This window comes from Cebus imitator, unplaced genomic scaffold (genome assembly GCF_001604975.1).
Source record: "Cebus imitator isolate Cc_AM_T3 unplaced genomic scaffold, Cebus_imitator-1.0 Scaffold343, whole genome shotgun sequence".
Lineage (NCBI taxonomy): Eukaryota > Metazoa > Chordata > Mammalia > Primates > Cebidae > Cebus > Cebus imitator.
Window position 1 is genome coordinate 382,234 of NW_016107658.1, and position 10,448 is coordinate 392,681.

General features: G+C 42.9%; 2 protein-coding genes across 2 annotated transcripts in view; one reads left to right on the plus strand and one right to left on the minus strand.

Annotated features, from left to right (window-relative positions):
* GLA (galactosidase alpha) overlaps positions 1–8,558 on the plus strand; it is an 11,751-nt gene extending 3,193 nt beyond the window's left edge. Inside the window, exons 2-7 of the mRNA XM_017505845.2 lie at positions 1,901–2,075; positions 3,471–3,648; positions 4,816–4,907; positions 6,960–7,121; positions 7,795–7,992; positions 8,262–8,558. Coding sequence (XP_017361334.1) covers positions 1,901–2,075; positions 3,471–3,648; positions 4,816–4,907; positions 6,960–7,121; positions 7,795–7,992; positions 8,262–8,552 — 1,096 coding nt within the window. The 3' untranslated portion in view covers positions 8,553–8,558. The remainder of the gene's footprint in view (positions 1–1,900; positions 2,076–3,470; positions 3,649–4,815; positions 4,908–6,959; positions 7,122–7,794; positions 7,993–8,261) is intronic.
* Positions 8,559–9,810: 1,252 nt separating this feature from the next.
* The window catches only part of LOC108287437 (60S ribosomal protein L36a), a 4,300-nt gene continuing 3,662 nt past the window's right edge, over positions 9,811–10,448 (minus strand). The window contains exons 4-5 of the mRNA XM_017505846.2: positions 10,142–10,264; positions 9,811–9,880 (exon numbers count right to left, since the gene is read on the minus strand). Of these exons, the coding sequence (XP_017361335.1) occupies positions 9,860–9,880; positions 10,142–10,264 (144 nt within the window). The 3' untranslated portion in view covers positions 9,811–9,859. The remainder of the gene's footprint in view (positions 9,881–10,141; positions 10,265–10,448) is intronic.

The window sequence follows — 10,448 nt, forward strand, 5'->3', positions numbered from 1 at the left end:
GGTTTCACCATGTTGGCCAGGATGGTCTCGATCTCTTGACCTCGTGATCCGCCCACCTTGGCCTCCCAAAGTGCTGGGATTACAGGCTTGAGCCACCGCGCCCGGCCTGATTCTTAAAATATTTAAATCTTGCCGGGCGCAGTGGCGCGTGCCTGTAGTCCCAGCTACTTGGGAGGCTGAGGTGGGAGGATCGCTTCAGCCCAGGAGTTCTGGGCTGCAGTGCGCTATGCCGATCCGGTCTGCCCTAAGTTTGGCATCAATATGGTGACCTCCGGGAGCGGGGGACCACCAGGTTGCCTAAGGAGGGGTAAACCGGCCCAGGTCGGAAACGGAGCGGGTCAAAACTCCCGTGCTGATCAGTAGTGGGATCACGCCTGTGAATAGCCACTGCACTCCAGCCTGGGCAACATAGTAAGACCCCGTCTCTGAAAAAAAAAAATTAAAAAAAAATTAATAAATAAATAAAATAAAAATATTTAAACCTTTAGTCCATCTGAACTTTGTTCTTCTATAAGAAATGCCACATTTAATAAACAATAAGTCTCATGGTATCAGATGGCTGGAAGGACCACTTTCTAAACTTTCTGTTTAATTCCATTAATCTGAGTATTGTAATGCTAATAGTACTGCACTATGTATTGAGACAGAGTTTCACTCTTGTTGCCCAAGCTGGAGTGCAATGGCATGATCTCGGCTCACCACAATTTCCGCCTCCCAGTTTGAAGCGATTCTCCCACCTCGGCCGCCTGAGTAGCTGGGATTACAGGCATGTGCTACCACACCCAGCTAGTTTTGTATTTTTACTGGCAAAGGGGTTTCTCCATGTTGGTCAGGCTTGTCTTGAACTCCCAACCTCAGGTGTTCTACCCGCCTTCGCCTCCCAAAATGCTGGGGTTATAGGCATGAGCCACTGCGCCTGGCCTTCCTCTATCTTTTAATGAGTGTGCATGTATGTAATCTATTAGGTGGACATTTTCTAATATTGTGCCAAGTTTCTTAAAAAGCCCTTTGGAAGCTGGGCAGGTGGTCCACACCTGTAATCCCAGCATTTTGAGAGGCCAAGGCAGGTGGATCACTTGAGGCCAGGTGTTCAAGACCAGCCTGGCCAAAATGGCAAAACCTCGTCTCTATTAAAAATACAAAAGTTAGCTGGGTGTGGTGGCACATGCCTGTAATCCCAGCTACTCAGGAGGCTGAGGCAGGAGAATCCCTTGGACCTGGGAGGCAGAGGCTGCAGTGAGCCAAGACAGCGCCATTGCACTCCAGCCTGTGCAACAGAGGAAGACTCCATCTCAAAAAAAAAAAAAAACCTAAGTAATTTTAGGCTTTGGGCTTTGGGCTTTGTTAAAGGTTTTGTTAAATATATAAAGAATTGTAGGGAGAATTAACTTATTTTTAATACTGAGTATGCTTATCCGAGAGCAAAATAATATTTTTCCATGTATTCAAATCCTTTAGGAACATCATAGTTTTGACGTATGGGCCTTGCACATATCTTAAATTTGTCTCCAGGCATTTTAGGTTTTTCAGTTGTTCTTGTGAATGGGATCTTTCTCTCCAAATAGAATTATTGTTGATATCTTAAAAAAAGCTATGAATTATGTTAACTTTGTAGTTTCTTACCTTACTGAACTGTCTACTTAGTTCTTATCTTTTCAGTTGCATCATATATTTCTCATTCCTATTTTGTTTGGGGTTTCTAGAGCACGAGTATTAAGGGGATAGGAGAGACAAAATAAAATCTGGCAAAGCAATTCATTTTACCTTACATTGCTCGTGATTACTACCACACTATTACTGGGTTGGAAAAAATTGTGAAATCCCAAGGTGTCTAACAAATAGGAGGTACATAAGTGTTCACTTAATGAATTGTAATGATTACTGGATTTTTTTTTTTCAGTGAGAAGCTCTTCATGGAGATGGCAGAGCTCTTGGTCTCAGATGGCTGGAAGGATGCAGGTTATGACTACCTCTGCATTGATGACTGTTGGATGGCTCCCCAAAGAGATTCAGAAGGCAGACTTCAGGCAGACCCTCAGCGCTTTCCTCATGGGATTCGCCAGCTAGCTAATTATGTGAGTTTATAGATAACGTTCTTTTTCATTCAGAGGACTATAAGCACTTCTGTACAAAAGCTTGCTTAGAAACAGCCCTCATGGCTTGGCCCAGTGGCTCACGCCTGTAATCCCAGCACTTTGGGAGGCCGAGGTGGGTGGATCACCTGAGGTCCGGAGTTCAAGACCAGCCTGGCCAACATGTTGAAACCCCAACTCTACTAAAACTACAAAAAATTTGTTGGGCGTGGTGGTGCATGCCTATAACCCCAGCTATTCCAGATGCTGAGGCAGGAGAATCGCTTGAACCCAGGAGGCGGAGGTTGCAGTGAGCCAATATCACATCATTGCACTTCTGCCTGGGCAACAAAAGCAAAACTCCATCTCAAAAAAAAGAAAAAAAAAAGAAACAGCCCTCATGATACTTAGAAAGTAGAATAGCTGGCAGTTATCTGAACATTGAATTGTAAGGCTTATCAAGTGGAATTTGCATCCCATCAGCAGACAAATGTTTTGCAATAGCTCTTGAGGCCCATCTTGGAGTTCTCCTTTTGCTGAAACCACTGAACTCTCTAGGAGGAAAAAAGGAACTTGGTTCTTGACATATGTGTGCATGCATTTCCATATAACCTTTGGGAAGCTATTGCAGTGGTACTATAAACTACAATTTTAGAAGATAGAAGGAAAATATTCTAGAGATCATTGAAGAGAAATAGAGTCCAACACTAGTTAAAGATGATAAGACAGATTTTATTCAGTACTACCACAGTAGAAGAAAGAGCCAAGTTCAATTCCAAATGCAACAAAGACAGGTGGAGATTTATAGCCAATGAGCAGATTGAGGGGGTCAGTGGATGAAGTATTTATTTAAGAAGACATCAAGGGTAGGGAGCTTCTTGCTAAAGGCAGACCATGGACTTAAACATGAAGGGTGGGGAATGAGGGAACTTGATCAGATATCAATGGTGGCAGGATTGACTTAGCAGGATTCTTGCTAAGAGGGCTTGCTAGGACAGACATAGGAGGCCAAGGTGGAGGCCTAGTCAAAAAGAAGGCTTATCAGAGAAGTCTAAAGTTTGGTCAAGGAGAGTCTTTGTCAAGGGCAATCTATCATTGCCCTCAAAAGGTAGCTTTCAGGATCCCATCAGGAAGATTATCATGGCTGCTAGCTTTCTCCTCAGTTCTGGGCTATAGATCACATGCATAGTTTGAACTAGCTCAGTAGAACTGGGGGATTTTTATTCTTTGTCTGCCAACAGAGACTCATCTGGATGATTTTGCGGGTTTATCGGAAAAAGCCCCCAATACCTGGTGAAGTAACTTTGTCTCTTCCCCCAGCCTGGAATGGTTCTCTCTTTCTGCTACCTCGTGATTGGCCTTCTACGGTAGTGACTCATTTCCTCCCTCTCATTTCAGGTTCACAGCAAAGGACTGAAGCTAGGGATTTATGCAGATGTTGGAAATAAAACCTGCTCAGGCTTCCCTGGGAGTTTTGGATACTATGACATTGATGCCCAGACCTTCGCTGACTGGGGAGTAGATCTGCTAAAATTTGATGGTTGTCACTGTGACAGTTTGGAAAGTTTGGCAGATGGTATGTTTCATTCCAGAGATTTAGACACAAAGGAAAGAACATTGAGGCCAAGGGAGCTGTCAGATTTTAAATATGCTGTCACAATACTGGAAATAATTATTCATGTGCCAGAGCTCCCATCTCTTCTCTTTCAGTTCATTCATTCATTCATTCATTCATTCGTTCATTCATGTAAAATCCATGCATGCCTAACCATGGCTAATATTGTGCATTTATAATTCAAGAGGACTCTAAGAGTTAATTAGTTAGTAATTATAACTCTCTATAACATCATTTAGGAGAGTCCAGGTTGTCAGTCGGTCACAGAGAAAGAAGCATCTTCATTCCTGCCTTTCCTCAATATATACACCATCTCTGCACTACTTCCTCATAACAATCCCAGAAGTCTGGGAGGTACTTTACATAATTTAAACACAGAACAACTGCTTGTCCCTGCTGCTGGTTTAAACATGAATCTTCCTGGTAAGCCTCTTAAAATATACAGCCCCAGCCGGGCACGGTGGCTCATGCCTGTAATCCTAGCACTTTTGGGAGGCTGAGGTGGGTGGATCACTTGAGGTCAGGAGTTTGAGACCAGCCTGGCCAGCATGGTGAAACCCCGTCTATACTAAAAATACAAAAATTAGCCGGGCACAGTGGCTCAAGCCTGTAATCCCAGCACTTTGGGAGGCCGAGGCGGGTGGATCACGAGGTCAAGAGATCGAGACCATCCTGGTCAACGTGCTGAAACCCCGTCTCTACTAAAAATACAAAACATTAGCTGGGCATGGTGGCGCATGCCTGTAATCCCAGCTATTGAGGAGGTTGAGGCAGGAGAATTGCCTGAACCCAGGAGGCGGAGGTTGCGGTGAGCCGAGATCGCGCCATTGCGCTCCAGCCTGGGTAACAAGAGTGAAACTCCGTCTCAAAAAAAAAATACAAAAATTAGCTGGGCATGGTGGCACGTGCCTGTAATCCCAGCTACTTGGGAGGCTGAGACAGGAGAATCACTTGAACCTGGGAAATGGAAGTTGCAGTAAGCCTAGATCACACCACTGCACTCCAGCCTGGACAACAGAGCGAGACTCTATCTCAAAAAAAAAAAAAAAATGTGTATTTATATGTATATACAACCCCAGCTGGAAATTCATTTCTTTCCCTTATGTTACCTATTATCTTCTCATACAGGTTATAAACACATGTCCTTGGCCCTGAATAGGACTGGCAGAAGCATTGTGTACTCCTGTGAGTGGCCTCTTTATATGTGGCCCTTTCAAAAGGTGAGATAGTGAGCCCAGAATTCAATAGAACTGTACTGATCGATAGAACTTGACAACATCCGGGCACGGTGGCTCAAGCCTGTGATCCCAGCACTTTGGGAGGCCGAGGCGGGTGGATCACGAGGTCAAGAGATCGAGACCATCCTGGTCAACATGGTGAAACCCCGTCTCTACTAAAAATACAAAACATAGTGGTGCATGCCTGTAATCCCAGCTACTCAGGAGGCTGAGGCAGGAGAATTGCCTGAACCCAGGAGGCGGAGGTTGCGGTGAGCCGAGATCGCGCCATTGCACTCCAGCCTGGGTAACAAGAGCGAAACTCCGTCTCAAAAAAAAAAAAAAAAAAAAAAAAAAAACAAAAAAAAAAAAAAAAAAAAAAAAAAAAAAGAACTTGACAACAAAGGAAACCAAGGTCTCCTTCAAAGTCCACTGTTACTTAATATCATCCTACCATCTCTGCCAGGTACCAACCACTTCTTACCATCCCCATTGCTGTAATTATAGTCTAAGCTACCATCACCTGGAAAGTCATCCTTGTGTCTTCCCCTTTATTTCACCATTTGTGTCCTATCAACAGTCCTTCCACCATTATCTCTAAAATATCTCCTGAATCAGCCCACTTCCTTCCATGTCCACTACAGGCACCCTGGCCTTCCAAGCTACTATTGGCTTTCACCCAGACTGCTGTGACAGCCTGATCTCTCTGCTTCCACTCTGTCCCCACCCCCATCTATTTTCCAAGAAGCACTAGAGTTATCTTATTAAAATGTAAATATCAGGGTTTTTTTAGAAAGAAAAATTCCCAAGACATAGCAGTTATAAAAAATATAAATGGCATCATCGGTTCCCTGCTTAAAACCCTAACTGGCTTCCAATTGCACTTGGAATGAAACCAAACCACGAATCCAGCCCTTTCCTGCCTCCCCAAAGTCCAAATGGTCATAGCTCTTTCCCTCGCTATACTGGTTTTCTGTCTCTCAATACTGCAAGCTTATTGCTGCCCCAGGGCCCTTATACTTGCTTTTTTTCTGCCTGGAGCATTTCTTCCCCAAAGATTTTTAAGGGCCAGGCTTCTTAACATTGAAGTCTCAGATCAAATGCCACATATGCAGACAGTTCTTCTCTACTTTAAAATAGCCCTCTGTCCATTCATTCTTCATCCCATTAACCTGTTTAATTTCCTTCTCAGAGTTCTTCACTATTTAGAAGTATTTGTTGACTTGTTACCATGTCGTCCCACTAGAGTGTAAGTTTCATGAGGGCAGGGACTCATGAAAGTCTGACTTTGACTATATCCCTAGCATTTGGTTAAGCATTGAATATTTATGGAATGAATCCTTATTATTTCCTTGTTATCTCTGCAAAATAGTCTTTTTTCCTTAGCATCTTAAACCTGGTATCCCACCTGCCTATCTACAAACTTTTTTTTTTTAAGATGGAGTCTCCCTCTGTTGCCCAGGCTGGAGTACAGTGGCGCAACCTTGGCTCACTGCAACTTCCACCTCCTGGGTTCAAGCGATTCTCCTGCCTTAGCTTCCCAAGTAGCTGTGATTACAGGCGCATGCCACCACATCTGGCTAATTTTTGCATTTTTAGTAGAGACAGGGTTTCACCATGTTGGCCAGGCTGGGCTCAAACTCCTGACCTCAGGCATCTGCCTGTCTCAGCCTCCCAAAGTGCTGGGATTACTGTGCCTGGCCTCTACAAACTTTTTATTCCATTAACAAAATATATGCCTAGGATTTAAGTTTTCTTAATGCTTGATGGAGTCCTATGTTAATTTTGCACCTTTTAATTTTACTCATTAAGATCATTTTAGTTCTGATTATAGAAGTAAAGTAACTATAAGGGATTTCAAGTTATATGGCCTATTTCTGAAGCAAACTTCTTAACAGTGAAAGTTCCTTATAATAAGGGTTTAAACCTCCTCAGGGAGACCTTCAATCTGTGAACTCATGAGAAGGCTACAAGTGCCTCCTTTAAACTTGACTGTTTTCATCGCACAAGGATGTTGGTAGAAAGTAAACAGAAGAGTTACATCTGTTTTCACAGCCCAATTACACAGAAATCCGAGAGTACTGCAATCACTGGCGAAATTATGCTGACGTTGATGATTCCTGGAAAAGTATAAAGAGTATCTTGGACTGGACCTCTTCTAACCAGGAAAGAATTGTTGATGTTGCTGGACCAGGGGGTTGGAACGACCCAGATATGGTAAAAACTTGAGGCTTCCTTGTTCAAGACCCTGCAGTAGGTCTGTTTCCTATCTGACATTCAAGGTAGAGGTAAAGTTCCTGGGAGGAGGCTTTCTGTGAGAGTACTTAGAGCAGGATGCTGTGGAAAATGGCTTCTCCATATGGGTCATCTAGGTAACTTTAAGAATGCTGGCCGGGCGCGGTGGCTCATGGCTGTAATCCTAGCATTTGGGAGACCGAGGTGGGTGGATCACCTGAGGTCAGGAGTTCAAGACCAGCCTGACCATCATGGTGAAACCCCATCTTAAAAAATGATAAGAATAAAAAAGAAAAAAAAAAAAAAGAATGTTTCTGGCCAGGCACGTGGCTCACACCTATAATCCCAGCACTTTGGGAGGCCGAGGCGGGTGGATCACGAGGTCAAGAGATCGAGACCATCCTGGTCAACATGGTGAAACCCCGTCTCTACTAAAAATACAAAAAATCAGCTGGGCATGGTGGCGCATGCCTGTAATCCCAGCTACTCAGGAGGCTGAGGCAGGAGAATTGCTTGAACCCAGGAGGCAGAGGTTGCGGTGAGCCGAGATCGCACCATTGCACTCCAGCCTGGGCAACAAGAGCGAAACTCCGTCTCAAAAAAAAAAAAAGAATGTTTCCTCTTCTCCTTTGAATTATTTCATTCTTTGTCTCAGTTAGTGATTGGCAACTTTGGCCTCAGCTGGAATCAGCAAGTAACTCAAATGGCCCTCTGGGCTATCATGGCCGCTCCTTTATTCATGTCTAATGACCTCCGACACATCAGCCCTCAAGCCAAAGCTCTCCTTCAAGACAAGGATGTAATTGCCATCAATCAGGACCCCCTGGGCAAGCAGGGGTACCAGCTTAGACAGGTAAATAAGGGGTATATATTTTAAGATGGTTTATATACGCAATACCAAGTTTGTCTTGGGCCTAAATCTATTTTTTCCCCTTGCTCTTGATGTTACTTTCAGTAATAAGGTTTTTTGCTAGAACCATTATTTCTAAAATAATGCTGCAGGACCATTTTAATTTTTCCTACAAATGCTTGATAGTTCTGACATTAAGAATGAATGCCAAACGAACAGGGCCACTTATCACTAGTTACAAATCAATCACACTTATTTTCTTGGTTTTTCAGGGAGACAACTTTGAAGTGTGGGAACGACCTCTCTCAGATTTAGCCTGGGCTATAGCTGTAATAAACCGGCAGGAGATTGGTGGACCTCGCTCTTATACCATGGCAGTTGCTTCCCTGGGTAAAGGAGTGGCCTGTAATCCTGCCTGCTTCATCACACAGCATCTCCCAGTGAAAAGGAAGCTAGGGTTCTATGAATGGACTTCAAGGTTAAGAACTCATATAAATCCCACAGGCACCGTTTTGCTTCGGCTAGAAAATACAATGCAGAGGTCATTACAAGATTTACTTTAAAATCTTTATTTTGGGCCGGGCTTGGTGGCTCACGCCTGTAATCCCAGCACTTTGGGAGGCCAAAGGCAGGCAGATCACTTGAGGTCAGGAGTTTGAGACCATCCTGGCCAACATGGTAAAACCCTCTCTACCAAAAATACAAAAATTAGCCAGGCATAGTGGCATATCCACGTAATCCCAGCTACTCTGTAGGCTGAGGCAGATTAGGTTGAACCTGGGAGGTGGAGGTTGCAGTGAGCCGAGGTCATGCCACTGCACTCCAGCCTGGGCAACAGAGCAAGACTCACATCTCAAAAAAAAAAATTGTATTTCCTTGAATAAAATTTTCCAAAGTTGAAACTTTATGTAGGAATAAAATCATTAAACCCACTCATTCAAATACCCATCCCCCTTATTGAGATTATCTCCCCAATTATCAAAATGTATAGCATATTTAGCTACAAAAAGCTGAACATCACTAAGACTGAAGTGTAACAAAAAGGATATATAATTTGTAAATTTGTCTTTCATGATTCCTCCACTGACTGGGAAGTTTGCCCAGACATAGTGGCTCACTGCAGTCCCAGCACCTTGAAATGCTAGGTGGGAGGTTCACTGAAGGATAGGACTTCCAGACCAGCTGGGCAACAAAGCGAGACCCCCATCACAAAAACTAAAATCTAGCCAGTGTGGTGACAGGCACCTATACAGTCCCAGCTGCTCAGGGGCCTGAGGCGGGAAGACCACTTGAGCCTGTGAGCTCAAAGCTGTAGCAAGCTCTGATCCATGCCACTGGTTCAGCACTCCAGCCTGCACAAGAGGAGACCCTCAAAAAAAAAAAAAAAAAAATCTGGGAGTTTCATATACCAGAAAACCTATTCTTTGTAGTTATTTTGGTATGATAAAAATGTCTACTTTAAAATATGAAGGGGAATGTCAAAATGTTTAAAGGAGTATAAGACCAAGTCCATATGATACACATTACAGTGCACTGTGTCTGGAGAATAATGACTATTATACCAAAGGTCTGAGACTTAGCAAAAAAAACTTAAATCCACTATGAATGTGTTACTGACTTCTCCCTATTTGCCTGCAATGTGTCTACTTACATGATAACCAATAACCACTGCATAACGGCAAACTGTATCTATCTCATAAAGATCCTAGTGATTTAATTGCCAAATTAGGTAATACCAGGAAGAGGCATAAATTTCCCCATAGGCGGAATTGTGCTGATGGCTCAAGCTTATTCCCTCCCAAAAGATAAACCACAAACAAATGAAGTGAACATAAACTCAAGATTTTATTGTCTTCATAAAAGATGACACTTAGAACTGGATCACTTGGCCCTGTAACAGAACAGAAAAAGTTTAGTTTTGTATTTTGCCACAAACTACTGCCCCATCAAGAACATTATCTGTTCTTAAAATGTTCACCATGCTATATTAAGCTTCCTCATTCTTCCTTTCCTCCTTGTAGCAAAAGACCTCACAGATCTAATATTTTTAGAGGATTACCCCTGAGCTCTATGTCACAATAAATGAATGTTCAGCTTTTCAGATAATAAAGCTATACGAAAAAGATTGCACCTTCTATCCATAGTTATATACCTTTCTCTTCTTATCTCCTCCCAATTCAAAATGCTTGCATCTTTTAATAGCCAGCATTCTCTTAGATCTGCAGTTGGGCTCAACGCACTCGAGCCTCAGCACAATCTTCTTTGTAGTTTTAGCCTGAAAAAAAATTAAAGCCTTAATAAATAACTGCAGAAGATCACTTTCTTCAAATGACTAAGTACTATTTAAAGCAAAGCATTGCAAATAATAGTTGCCCCACTTAGTATACTCTTAAGCTATGTGGAGAAAACAATCTAAATATCAGTGAATTCAAGAGAAAATGTGTACTAAAAAAAAAAAA